General features: G+C 41.6%; 1 protein-coding gene across 1 annotated transcript in view; it reads right to left on the reverse strand.

Moving 5' to 3' along the window:
* The window catches only part of LOC144455599 (uncharacterized), a 111,730-nt gene extending 102,227 nt beyond the window's left edge, over positions 1-9,503 (reverse strand). Inside the window, exon 1 of the mRNA XM_078149062.1 lies at positions 9,327-9,503. Within this exon, the coding sequence (XP_078005188.1) occupies positions 9,327-9,336 (10 nt within the window). The 5' untranslated portion in view covers positions 9,337-9,503. The remainder of the gene's footprint in view (positions 1-9,326) is intronic.
* Positions 9,504-14,522: the final 5,019 nt, after the last annotated feature.

Raw genomic sequence — 14,522 nt, forward strand, 5'->3', positions numbered from 1 at the left:
GACAGAACAACAAATGAAGAGGTCTGTAGCTTGGATGACAGGGAATTTCTGAAGTTTTGTCAGACCTCATAACTACTACTCATTTCTGGTGAGCACAGATGAGGTGCCAGAGGCATAAATGAGACCACCAGAAGGAATCTGGAAAGAATTGCTAAAGATTATTGGTCACAGACAAGCAACTGAAGACCTCAGGAGCACAGGTGGTGTTTTCATGACTGCTGATGATTGAAGGGTTTCAGAACAAATATGTAGGAAGGTTTGGAAAGGGAACAACAGCTGGTTAAGAAGATGATGATTAAGTAGAGGCTTTTGAATTTGGGGACACAGCTTAAAATATGGGACTTCAACCCTCTTGATCAGGGATGGAATATACCTATGAGTACCAAGGAAAATGCAGTTGTCTAGAATCTTGCAAATTTAACCAAAGGGGCTTTAAACTGAAAAGGATGAGGTAACCCAGGAAGACTTGTATGAACTGACGCAGAGTGAAGTAAACAGAACCAGAAACAACAACATTGTAAAGATAAACAGCTTTGAAAGTCTTCAGAACTCTAATAAACACAGTGGACAGCCAAATATGATTTCATAGGACCGATGATGAAGCATTGCTACCTGCCATCTGAGAGGTGATGAACTCAGAGCAAAGATTGGTAGATATAATTTTTGGACATGGTCAATTGGGAATTTGTTTTGTTTGGCTAGGCATATAATTTACAAGTTGTTTTGTTGTTGTTGTTGTTTTTCAGTGAGGAGAAGGTGAAAGGGAAAGAAATATATTTTTCTTAACCAAAAATATTAAATTTGAAAATAAGAAAGATGAGGGAGAGGAAAACTGCTATATATATAATATATGTACATATATATATATGTATATATATATGCACATATACAAACATATATGCATATATGTATGTAGCCACCAAGTTGTAGACCATAGTGCAAAAATGAAAAAAGAATATCGTGCAAATACCCAGAAATTAACAAGAGAAAAATCTAAGCAAAGTGACAGGAATAAAACCCTTGGCTACATAAAAACTCACAAAACACAGGTAGCAAGTAAGATGAACTTGAGATCCTAATACAGGCAGTAGATTTTGATCATCTTACACATATCTCACACACAGGACTATTCTATGGTTCTGAGAGATCAAAATTTATTCAAAAAGAATGGGATGGATTTATATTAGTAAAAATAATAATGACAATGATCATAACAATAACTTTCATTTATATAGCATTTTAAAGTTTGCAAAACTCTTTACAAATATTATCTCATTTGATGCATCAAGATCATAGGAGATAGAGAGAGTATAACTGTATATGAAGGAGATAGATTCATGTGAGGAAGTCCAGGAAGTATGGGGAAGTATGGCAGGAAGCATTTGGGTAAAAGTCAATGGAATCAGAAACAGAAGCAATATTGTCGTTGATGTATTATACAGATTATTTTGGCAAAAAGAAAAAATTAAGAGGAGTTTTAAAAAAAATCGACAGAACACAAGTCTGGCATAGAGGTATAATATAGTAGTAGTCAGAGATTTCGATTAACTCAGCCTTAAGAGGAGTTCTACCAGAAACAGGAAAGTTAAAAATGGCTTGTCTTAATGATGACTTCATCATTCCAAAAGCTGAAGAAGCTGTGAAGAAAATTGCTGTTCTAGAACTAATTCTCAACCACAAGGAGGCATTGGTAGTAGGTTGGACATGATGGTTCCCACCCTCTCTCTTGAGAGAAAGTGACTGCTCCATCTGAGAATTTGTGATAGAGAAGGAAAGGCATGCATATAATAGTTGGACATGCATACTAGACATTTTGGGGAGCAGATTTCAAAGGGCTCAGAGAAAGGATAGGTAGGACATGATGAATTAAAATAATACAGAAAAAGTCGCCTGGCTCAGGAGGGGTGAGAAGCTCCTGAGAATGAAATGCTGAAGATACAATGAGAACCAATTCTGACAAAGAGCAAAAAGGAGAGTTGTTTTTTTAATACCTGAAGCAGACACAAACTGGCACAAAGCAAAACAAACAGAGCCATGAAAATGCTATATATGCAAAGACCACAGTAATATAACAAACCACCACAAAATAACCAAACGTGAATGTTGCAAAATTATAAAGATTAAGCTTGGCCTCAGTGAAGAAATATGAGAAAATACCTCCCCACCCAACCACCATGTAAAGGTAAGAGGTTCACAGGTGTGGGACATTTCATATAATTCCATATTAGGGGGAAGGGAGAGATGTATTGATTGATTTTCTTGAAATTTTTCTCTTCCTTTTCTTTTCTTCTTTCCATTAAAAAAATCTTTGTTTTAAATGATGGATCTCTGGGAGGTAGGAGAGGCAGGGATAGAGGGGGAAATCTAGGTAATGTAAGATATAGCAACAAAATATACAATAAATAAAATAAATCAACACAATCCATTAAAAACAAAATAAAAACCTAATGCGGATGCTCAGAGAATTCATTGACCAGTTTAGATTTTTTAAATACCTACAGAAGATGGAATCAAGGGCAGGTAAGAGAAGATTAATAGAAAAGTGTTTCATGGTCCTGCAAGTATATTGACAAGAGCACTGAAGTTCAAGATGAGTTAAAGAGATGGATAAGAATGCCAAAGACAACCCAAAGGGTTGCATGCATGTGAGTGTTTTTAAGCTGTATTGGAGAAAAGAGGAGGATCAGAGGAGGCACAGAATATCTGCTCAGGGTAGACTGCATGATGACAACAGACAAGAAAGAGAAGACAGACCATATTCAAACTATTTTTCTTCTTTGAATTATAAACTTTATATTAGAAAGGACAGAACAAAAATGCCTAAAAGAGAGTTGAAATACAAAGTAGAGGGATTGTAAGAAAATACCTAGCTGCCTTCATGAGTTAAAGTCGCCAGACCCAGAAAAACTACATCTCAGAGTACTAAAAGAACTTACAGAGAGGAGGACATAGCCTAGTATGGTATATAAAAGTGGGGATTTGCAATTAGGAAGATCTAGATTCAAACATCATCTCTGGCACTCACTCACTCATTAACTTTCTGATCTTACAAAAGTCACACTTTGATCCTGAATTTCGATGTCTGTTAAATGAGGCTATGGGGGCATTTAGGTGGCTTCCCTTCAAAGCTACATGGCCATCTGGGGAAAAGGGAAGAGAAAGAAATTTCCTTCTCTCCCTCTGCAGGGTCCTTCTCCATAGGCAGCTCCTGACTTAACCATCTCTCCCATTCTTGAACTCCTGAAATGTATTCAGGACTTGGCTATTTAAAGCCTCAAAAGGCATGGCTAGTTTCTTTGTTCAACCAGTCATGTTATTCCCCACTTGACTCAATCAGAAAGGTATCTGTACCTCATAAAGTTATCATAGGACATTTCATCTTAACATGCTAAAACCTCATCATGTGTGACTATTTTGTGATTACATCACATGAGCCTGGGAGGGGCAGGGGAGCCATATCTAATTAATACAGTAGTAGCTAAGATTATTGTGATCGCTGAGCTGTTGTTGTGTGGTTATGTTCATCTCTTTGTGACCTCTGTGGATGAAGCACACCAATACTATCCATGGGGATTTCCTGGCAAAGATACTGGAGTGGTTTGCCGTTCCCTTCTCCAGTAAATTAAGGCAGAGGCCAAGTGACTTGCCCAGGGTCACACAGCTAGTAAGTGTCTGAGGCAGGATTTGAATTCAAGTCTTCCTGACTTCAGGCCCAATGCTCTTATCTAGTGAGTCATCTAGCTGCCACAAGGCTGAAGAAGACCAAATGTCCAGATTTTCAAAAAGGGGAATAGAGCGTGCTCTGTTAGATACATGTCCGTGAGGCTGACTTGGCGAAATTCTAGAATATATCACAGTGATGATTTAGAAAAGGAAGAAGTAATCACAAAGAAACAGCATGTTTTCCTTGAGACCAAGACATGCCAGTCTAATCTCTTTTCCCTTTTTGACACAGTACCTAGATTCAAGAGTACCTCGGCCAAGAGATGTAAGGAATGAAGGAGGTGATGGTCCCACAGTACTCTGTCCTGGTCAGGCATACCTGGAGTATTATGTCCTGTTTTACAAACTGCATTTTAAGAAAAAAAATGATCATGTGAAGATTATCCAGAGTAGGGAAGCCAAGATGGTAAAAGCATGGCGTGTGAGAACTGGGTGAAGGAATTAATGATTTTTAGTCTGGAGAAAACTGAAGGGTGGAAGGGGTAGAGGACATTAGTTATCTTCCAATATTTCAAGTGCTACCATGTTGAGGAGGGACCAGGCTTCCTCTGCTTGTTCTCAGAGGGCAGGACTAGTGGAAATTGTAGAGTGGCAGATACAGACTTCTTATATAAGACAGCTCCTAACAATTAAAGAAAGCTACCTAAGAGAGGAAGAGGATGCCTCCAGAGGCACTAATTCCCTCCTGCTTAGGTGATAGACAGCTGAGTTTGGACAATGAGATCCGACGTGTTAGGGATGCTCCAGGTTTTTATAGTCTGACTGAACTGATAAAGGGCTGTGAGCTCCCTGTGAGCAATGTGCCAAGGTTCAAATGTGGCCTTAACTATGAGCAGTCATCTCTTCCAGATCAGATACTCATCTTTGGCTTCTGATAACTGTCATGAAAAATACAGATAGGGTTGCAGCGCCTCAAGGTGAAGGGGGCAGCTTGGGATAAGACAGTTCCTCATATTATGTATGAGGACATCTAGCCCGATGCATACCTAGATCAGAATCACCACTACAACACAGCTGGCAAGAGAACATTCAGCCTTTGCTTGAAGCCTTTTGGAGAGAAGAGCTGCATGCAGAGACAACCCATTCTATTTTTGCCAGGCTAACACTGCCTTTGGGGCAGCTGGGTGGCACAGTGGTCAGAGCGCCAGGCCTGGAGTCAGGAAGACTCATCTTCCTGAATTCAAATCTGGCCTCAGACAGTCACTAGCTGTGTGACTCCAGGCAAATCACTTACCCCTGTTTGCTTCAGTTTTCTCACCTGTAAATTGAACTGGGGAAAGAAATGGCAAACCACCCTGTATCTTTGTCCAAGAAAGCCGATACAGGAGGAAGGAAGGTGGTAGAGTAGGCCAGAAAATTCCAAGCTCTCAAGATTTTCCCCCAGAAAAGAGATAAAATAGAACTTCAGGGTGAACAAAGTGTAGGTAAAAATGAATAAGAATGGGGGCACACAGGGGTCCTCCTGAGACAATCCAAGAAGATCAGAAGAAAAAACCCAGGACAAGGTTTGGTCCCTAAGAAGAGTAAACATCTCCAGACTAGGGACTATTAAACAACAAGCCGCAAGTCCTGGGGTTAGCTGGGTTGAGAGGCCACCTCAGCCCCCAGCACAGGAAATTTTCGCATGGGACAGTGAGAGGAGGTGGGCGTCTGAACCGGGGAACATCAAGGGAACCTCTGCTGATAAGGAACGCCAGACCCAGGCGTACTGAGGGAGAGCAGGAAGCATAAAGGAACCAGCACATGCCCTTACAGGAGGCTGGAGGCTGGGCTTTGATTCCAGGCTAGAGGGGAGAAGTGAAGATCTGAGGCCAGAGGTACCACCTGCCATGCCCCAGGACTAGACGTGATTTCAGAAATCTAGCTATTACTACCAAAACAATGCACAGGCAAAGGAGAAAGAATCCAACCACAGAAAGTTACTCTAGGAATAGAGAAGATTAGGGTTCATCTCCAGAGGAGGATACTAAAGCAAAGAAACCCTCTTCTACCCCAAAGAGTAGTGTCAAATGGTCATCTGCCCAAAAAGAATTTATAGAACTTAAAAAAAATCTTTAGAAATTAAATGAGAGAGATTGAGGAAAAATTAAGAGAGAGAGAGAGAGAGAGAGAGAGAGAGAGAGAGAGAGAGAGAGAGAGAGGGAGAGAGAGAGAGAGAAATAAGAACAATCCAAAAAAAACCAGTAAGGGTTTATGGAGAGTTGGACATGAGTAGAAAACAAGTGAACATCACTGTCCTAAAAGATCTTTCCATCAAGTCTAAATCTGCTTCTCAGTAATTTCTACCCATTGCTGTTAATTTTGTCCTCCAGGGCCAAACGAAGGGGTTTAATCCTTCTTATACATATTAACTGGTAAAATCATAATCCTACTAAGTCTTCTTGAGGTTCCTTCAACCAACCTTCCAACAGCCATTGAACCACGCTGCTCAATCTTCCTCTGGAGACTCTAGTTTAACAATGTCCTTTCCAAAATTCAGTGCCCAGAATTGAAATGATACTCCAGATTCAGTGTTCCTTAGATCTGTTTCATCTCCATTTCTCTAATGGCCCTTGATTAGACTCTCATCCCCTTGTCTGGACCACTTCACTAGCCTAAGAGACAACTAGGGGTTGGCAGTGGACAGAGCACTGAGCCCGGAGTCAGAAGACCTGAGTTCAAATCCTCTCTCAGACATGTCTTAGCTGTATGATCCTGGGCAAGTCAATTAACTTTTGTTTGCCTCAGTTTTCTCAATTGTAAAATTTGGAAAATAACAGCACCTCCCTCTGAGGGTTATTGTGAGGATTAAATGAGATAATGTATACTTTGCTTGTCACATGTTGAAGGTGCCAGAAATAAATAAACTCCTTTCCTTTTCCCTTTCTTCTCCTTCCCTTTTGTTGCAAGATTCTGCTTGTCTCTTTTCTCCTTTCCATCTTATAAACACTTACAAGATAGAACAGACTGATAGGCAGCATTGTACAGTAGAAAGGGTGGGATTTTGGAAGAAGAATATCTGAGTTCAATTCCTGGCTCTGACATTTACTAGTTGTGTGACCTTGGGCAAGTTACTTAACCTTTCTAAGCCTCAGCTTCCTCATCTGGAAAATGAGGGTATTGGATTAGACACCCCTGAGCTCATTTCTACTTCCATAGTGATGGTCTTCTAAGGTACTATATATGATCCTTAAGGAAAAGGGCTATGTCTTTCTCTTTGGTTTTCCCACGTCAGCTGAGGTCTGGGCACACATATAACTTCCAGCTCCAATTCTATGCTCCTATGATCCTGAGGAGGCAGAGATCTGATGATTTTACATGGATTCCCCTGCCTAAAAGATCTTGACCGAGCAAATAGTCCATTCTCCTTTGGATGGCCAAGTCCCTCTGTGATTTGGTCCTAGAATATTACAGAAACCTCATTCCCCAATGTCATCCTTCGTATAGCCTATAGTTCAGGCATTCTCTTTTGAGCAGACCCTGAATTTCCTGGCTTCTAAGTCTAGGCCCAATCTGTTCCCTTCCTCCCTAACTTCATCCTGTCTGGACCCTCCCCCACCTTTCAAGGTCAATCTAAAAAGCCATCTGTCTGTTATATCTAGTCATCCCTGATCCCTCTACCCAAGACCTCACAAAGTAATTTACAACTCCTCTGAGGTAACACAGTTTTTATATCTTGCATTCTACTTTCACATCATATCTCTCTTTACAGGTATACATGCCAAGCCTCATGAGAGAACTGAACATGTGTGTCTCCTTATATCCTTCAGAATAACCAGGACAGTACCTTGCAATACAGTAGCCAGAAGCTTCTGGAGGTAAATTCATAGAATGTCAGAGCTAGATGGGATTTTTGACTTAACCTCCTAATTTTGCTGTTGTTCAGTTGCTTTCAGTCATGTCCAACTCTTTGTGACTCCTTTTGGGGTTTTCTGGGCAAAGATACTGGAGTAGTTTTCCATTTCCTTTTCCAGCTCATTTTACAGATAAGGAAACTGAGGCAAACAAGGCTAAGTGACTTGCCCAGGGTCACACAGCTAGTAAGTGTCTGAAGGCAGATTTGAACTCAGGAAGGTGAGTCTTTCTGACTCCAGGTCTAGTTCTCTATGTACTTACTGCACCACCTAGCCGCCCACCTGCTAATTTAGGAATGATAAAACTGAGCTCTACAGTAAATAACTTACCTATAGTCACACAATTTGTAAACTAAACAGCTAGAACTTAAACCCAGGTCTGCTAATTCAATTTCTTTTATCATCCTGCACTGTTAGCAGGCACAAAACATTTGATGAATAATTAGAATCAGTGAACTCTCTTTACTATCCCAAAGCATAAAGCTTAACTTAGATAGCCTTGAGAATAAGGCCTGCCCATTCACCATAAACAAATCCAATTGTTCTTTGTGGCTAGGATTTCAATTAAATTTTTAGCTTGAATAAATACATCAACCTCCTCCCTCCCCAAACCTTCAAGTTAACTCTAATTTTACCCTGACAACCCAATAATTTTTAAAACAAAATTAGTTTTGTTTTATTTATGGAATCATTCCTTTCAGAGGACCATCAAATTAAAGTTGCACATAACCTTAGAGACCAAATTAAACTCCTTTTTTGCAGATGAGGAAACTGAGGCCCAGAGGTTAAGTGACTTATTTAATATCACAAAGGTAGTTAGTAGAAGAACCAAGATTTGAGCACATGTCCTCTGATTCCAACTCTAGCACTCTTTCCACTTCACTAAACTAATTATCTTCTAATTTCTCTTCAATTTCTTCTAGGTGGCACATTGGCTGGAGTACCCAGCCTGGAGTCAGGAAGATTCATCTTCCTGAGTTCAAATCTGCCCTCAGACACTTACTAGCTATGTGACCTGGGCAAGTCACTTAACCCTGTTTGCCTCAGCTTCCTCATCTGTAAAATGAGCTGGAGAAATGGCAAACCACTCCAGTTTTTTGCCAAGAAAACCCCAAATGAGGTCATAGAGAATCAGACACAACTGAAACAATTCTCTTCATCATTCCTAAGGGTCTCGATATGTTATCAGGAGGGTGGTGGTAGATTTCTTTCTTCAGTAGATGTATATTTTCTGTGGCAAGAATATAACAAAAGGTCTTTGGTTGCCTAAAAGAAGCCTTAAGGTGTGCAGCAGCTAGGACCCACTGCCATAGGATAAAGCAAGAGAATAGTCCACAAACCCAGGGACTTACTGGGGAACAATAATTCCATAACTCCACATTGCAATGCCTCCTCCATCTTTTATAGGCTGATATGCTCCTATCCATATCCCTTCTCAACTCGTAATATTATCAGTCCCAGCAACTCCAGGTCCTCTTGCTCAAGTTGCTATTTCTCCAGATTTTCAAGCAGGTGGTTTTGTCACAGATCATAGCACCACAGCATCATATATGTAGAGATGATAAGAACCCAAGAGACTATTAATGGCCAGAGGACAACCTTTCTCAAGGAAATCATACACACATCAAACTGCCTTTGAGATAGAATAATAGTAACTAACATTTATACAGCATTTTATGTATATTGGCTCATTTGATTCCCACAACAACTCTTATAGGAATTTTATTATCCCCATTTTGCAGAGGAGGAAATTGAATTTAATTAACTTACCCTGCATCATACAGATGATAGGCACCTAAGACAGGATTCAAATCTATGACTTCTTGACTCTAAGTTGAAATGCTCGATCCATTAGACCACCACCTAGCTGCTTCCTATGTAGACAATGGTAGGTAGCTTGAGTACAGGAAAAAACAGTGGATTTGAGGTTGGAAGAGTCCAGCTGCAAATTACTCTGTAAATTACTACTTGCATCAAGTTCTCTAACCTCTCTAGGCCTTTATTTCCTCAACTGCATTGTGATGTATTTGGAATGGATCTTATCCCTGAATTCCTTTTCATTTCTAAATCCACTTCCTTCCTCCCATCCTTGATCCAGGAAATACTGAAAGATGGAGTTGAGGAAGGGCCAGAAACTACAGAGGCAATGTAGAGCCTAATTGGGATAACTTCATAGTTAAACCAGCCTTTGATCAGAAATACCGCCTGCTCATCACCATCCTAATTATGACCAAAGTTGTGGGGTCTCTGTAGAGTCACAGAATCTCTAGATCTAAGGTCATCTATCCTAATGCATGTGTAAGCAGGAATTCCCTCTACATCAGGGGGGTCAAACTCAAATAGGAAAGGGGCCATGGAACCACACAAAAGGGCTCTATTAACTTACAAAACCACATACCAACATGATCTATGTTCTGCTGTATTTTTATTTATTTTGTTAAATATTTCTCAATCATCTTTTAATCTGATTTAGCCACACTCAGGAGTCTTGCGGCAGCCTGTTTAACACTATCCCAGAGCAGTGACTGTCTAGCCTTTGCCTGAAGACCTCCAGTGATGGGGAAACTAGTCCCTCCCAAGGGAACCTATTCCAGGGTAAGGGAATTTTCCCTGTACCAAAATGAACCTTGCACCTGACCCTTAGAATAATCACAGGAACAGGAGCAGCGTCGTGGGGTGGTGAAAAGTGGCTCGCTGAATTCGGAGCCTGAGGACCTGAGCGTGAATCCTATCTCTGCCGTTGACTCTCTCTGGGAGATTGGCCTATTTGATTTTGCTTCCTAGGCCTCAGTTTCTTCAAATAGAAAATGAGCAATTTGTTGGCTATGATGATCGATGTGGTCCCTTCCATGTCTTAATCTATGATTTAAGCACTTACTTCACAGGGCTGTTGTGAGAATCAAATGACAAAATATATGTAAATAATTGTACAATGTCATTTTGTTAATAATAATAATGATGATAATAGCTAGCATTTATGTAGTGATTAAAGGTTTGCAAGGTGCTTTACAATATTATCTCATTTTATCTTCACAATAACCCAGGGAAAAAAGTGCTATAATTCTCCCCATTTTACAGATGAGGAAACTGAGGCTCAGAAATTTTAAATGACTTGACCACAGAAGCTGAATTTGAACTCAGGTTTTCTGTACTCCCAATCCAGCACCTCATCCACTACACTATACTTACTCTCTAAATGTAACTTTAAAAATGGGGTTACTAGGAAATAAATTATCTACTACTATGGGGTACCTGGTTGCTAAGGTTGCACCTAGGCTGCAGAGTAGATAACACAGAAGAATTTGAAGTAAGGAAGGTCTGAGTTTGAATCATGCCTCATACACTCCCTAGCTGTGTGAAGCTTGCAAAGTTATTTAATCACTCTGTGCCTCAGTTTCCTCATTTGTAAAGTGGAGATGATAATAACAGCACCTACCTCAAAGGGTTGTTGTGAGGACCAAGTGAGTTAATGTATATCTATGTCCAACACTTCTTGCTGTTGAGTCATTTCAGCCTCTTCATGACCCCAATTTTGGGGCCTTTCCTTGGCAGAGATACTGCAGTGCTTTGCCGTTTCCTTCTCCAGGTCATTTTACAGATATGGAAACTGAGGCAAACAGGGTTAAGTGATTTGCCCAGAGTCACACAGTGAATAAGTGTCTGAGGCCAGATTTGTACTCAGAAAGATGAGTCTTTCCTGATAGCAAGCCCAGTGCTCGGTCCACTGTGCCACCTCCCTCCCTATACAGCACTTTATAACCTTAAAGCATGTATATAAATGCTAGCTATTTATTATTGTTATTGTTAGTATTATAGTTATAGTTATTAAAGTCAAAATGATTAGGAATCTCCCACTGAAGCAAATTCGGGAGAAGGTGGAGGGCGGGTCACTTTGTAAACTACATAACATGAGGCGGTTATTAGTGGCACCTGGTTATGTTGTAGCAGTAGTGGCTGTGGTGTGAGTCAATGATTTATAATTTTCTAACCTTGAAGTGCTGGGCATTCAAGGAGACAGAGTGCTGAGAGGTATTGGTTTGTGGCCTGACCATAGAAATTGCCCCTTTATTCATTATCCCACTGGAGGTCATGGCAGTCAGGAGCTACTGGAGGTCAATGTTATGATGCCCAAGACAAGTGCATTGCAGGGATTGGAGAATGGGTGGAGGGAATAAATCACATGGTATATCTATTGCCCTGAAGAAATTAAAACAGGAGGCTTGTGGGAGCTGGAGAGACAGCGAGCTATGGTACCATAGGGAGTTTGGCTGTTGTGGGAGATGCAGGCAGCAGGTGGATGTAGTGAGGAAGCACCAGCCTCAGTCTCACCGTCAGAGCCTCCATGTCTGAGCAAGGGAGTGGGGGGAGAGAGGTGGTTAGGTGCTGATTCTTCTTTAGCCCTAGCTGTTGTGGGCTAAAAGCTCCATTGCCTTCTCCTTCAGCTCCCTCCCTCCCTGAATCATTGTGCAAGTCTAACCTCCTGGTCCCCGCATCAGCATGAGATCCTGTCAAGCACAGGAACAAGGGTGATCAGTCCCCCACTCCGACTGGTGAGGCGCTCCCGGGATAGTTCTGTATGTGGAGCAGAGCCAGGAGTGTTAGCTCGAAGGCAGATCATTCAGACAATAAGCAGAAGCAGTTGGGAGATTTAAGAGAGGCTTGGAGAGAAGTAAACTGGATTTCTATTTCTTGTTGAAACAGTTAAAATGTTCCCTTAATGTGAAAGCCTTTCTGTTAAATGAAGGGGAAAGGGAGCTATACTATAAGAAGCAACCATAAAACAAAGAGAACAAAAGAAGAAATGGTCTCCTGCTGCTGAGATGGTTTTAGTTGCTATAGATATATAGACACAGGTACATAGAGATGGGCAGATTGATGCATTGCGATGGTACAAGTGAGGAAGGGACAAGGACAAAGAGAGGGAGACAAAATGAGGGGACTGACTTAGCCCCAGAGGGCATACCTAAGAACAATGAGTAGAAGCTGAAAGAGGTGGATTTAGACAACAAATAATAGGAACCTTCCCAAAAATTGCAGCTGTCCAAAAGAGAAATGGGATGCTTTGGGAGAGGCAGTGTTTCCCCCCACTCCCTGCTCCCACCCCCACTCTAGGTCTTCAAGCAATGATGACTGTGTGGCTATGTTGTAGGGGAGATTCATGCTCTGGTGGGTGGTGGTTTACATGGCCACCGAGGTCCCCTCTGACTCTGAGATTCATTGGGATTAATACTGTTGAAGAAGTCATAGGTGAAATGGGTAAATTGGAGACACCTCTGACCTTAGATGGGGGAGGTGAAGAGAGTGCCTGGAACATAGTAGGTGCTTAATAAATGTTTACTGAATGAATGAATGAATGAGGAAGAAGAAATGTATATGGGAGGAGAAGGAAAGGGGTCAGGGTATGTAACCAAATCCATTAGTTTTCACATGTTCTACAGAGTAAAATGTAATGGGAGTAGGTAGAGTGAGAGGAAAAGGGGAAACAAGGATATCTTGTGCTATTAGACAGAAAATGAAATTCATCGCTGACATAAAAATAAATGAAACCACCTTCCATACTCTGCTTTTCCTCATTCAACATCAAGCTTCAGAAAGCATGGAACAGGTACATTTAAATAGCTAAGCCACTCCAAAGTAAACCAGTCCTGTTGCAGGTGGACAGCGTTATAAATCTTCCAAGGGGCCAATAAATGGAACCCATTTTCCAACAGGAAATGGCACAGGTTATTACATCAGAGGTGACCCATGGCCCCAGTTGGGCTATAAATTCCCAAGTTTACGGAGTCTTCCTTAACTCCCACTGAAGGTAATTAAATTGTGGGGATGAGTCACATAACTCCAGGGGCTCCTTCATAAATTCCTCAGGCCACCAGATTGAGGGTTGGCAATTAAATCAGAAGCCCTGGGGCCAGGGCTAATGGAATGAACTCCCCAGTGAGTTACTAAAAGCACAGGCACCAACTAAGCCCAGTGAGGTCTCTCCAACTCGGCTGACACGATCCCAGGGGCTTGTCTATCTGTGCATGGCACAGCTCTGAGCTCAGCAAATTTGGAGAAACAATGCTGGTCTTGATGGAAATGGGAATCCTAGGATGGAAGTGTCTCATAGTTGTGGTTGGTAGGAGATTGGGATCCAATTTCTCAGAGAGTTTAGGCCTTGTTATATTGGTATAACTATCATCCCCACTGTGGGTCCTCCTCTTGGTAAAATTGTGAGGTCAGTAAAGTTGATTTGAGGGGCATCTGTCCATCTTCCTTTTGACACCTACCTCTCTTTGATGCATGCTTCCCCATAGATGCTTTTCTGTAGCTGTCCGAGGACTGATTATTATGCTGCTCCAATGGGCTGGATTAGATTTGACTGAATTAGGAAGAAGTGGCAAGTCCTTTAGACAAATGTTACCATCACCATTAGTCCTGGCTCTTAGTGGACAAACACTTATTAAGTGCCTACTTGTGCCAGCAAGGCAGCTAGGTGGCACAGTGGATAGAGTACTGAGCCTGGAATTCAGAAGACCTGAGTTGAAATCTAGCCTCACACACTTACTAGCAGTATGACCCCACAAGTCACCTAACCTTGTTTACCTCAGTTTCCTCATCTGTAAAATGAGCTAGCAAAGAAAATGGCAAACCACTCCAGTATCTTTGCCAGGAAAACCCCAAATAGGGTCACGGAAATTGGGACACCACGGAGCAACAACAATATGCCAGGCACTGTACAGTCCACAAACAGGAATGCTTCCCTTCTCTATAAGGGCTCTCCTCCATTACAAGAAAGAACCCTAGATTTGGAGACAGAGGACTTGGGTTCATTTCCCTGGCATGCTAATAGTGGAATGTGGCATTTGCCTAATCATCCAAAGCCTTCCTCTCCAACATTCCCTCTCCCGGGGCCTCGGTGCCACAAATCAGGCAGCCTCTGGGGACCCAGCTCATTGCTTCAGGCAGGGACATTTATAGTGCTTC

This window comes from Phascolarctos cinereus, unplaced genomic scaffold (genome assembly GCF_003287225.1).
Source record: "Phascolarctos cinereus isolate Bilbo 61053 unplaced genomic scaffold, phaCin_HiC Scaffold_2;HRSCAF=192, whole genome shotgun sequence".
NCBI lineage: Eukaryota > Metazoa > Chordata > Mammalia > Diprotodontia > Phascolarctidae > Phascolarctos > Phascolarctos cinereus.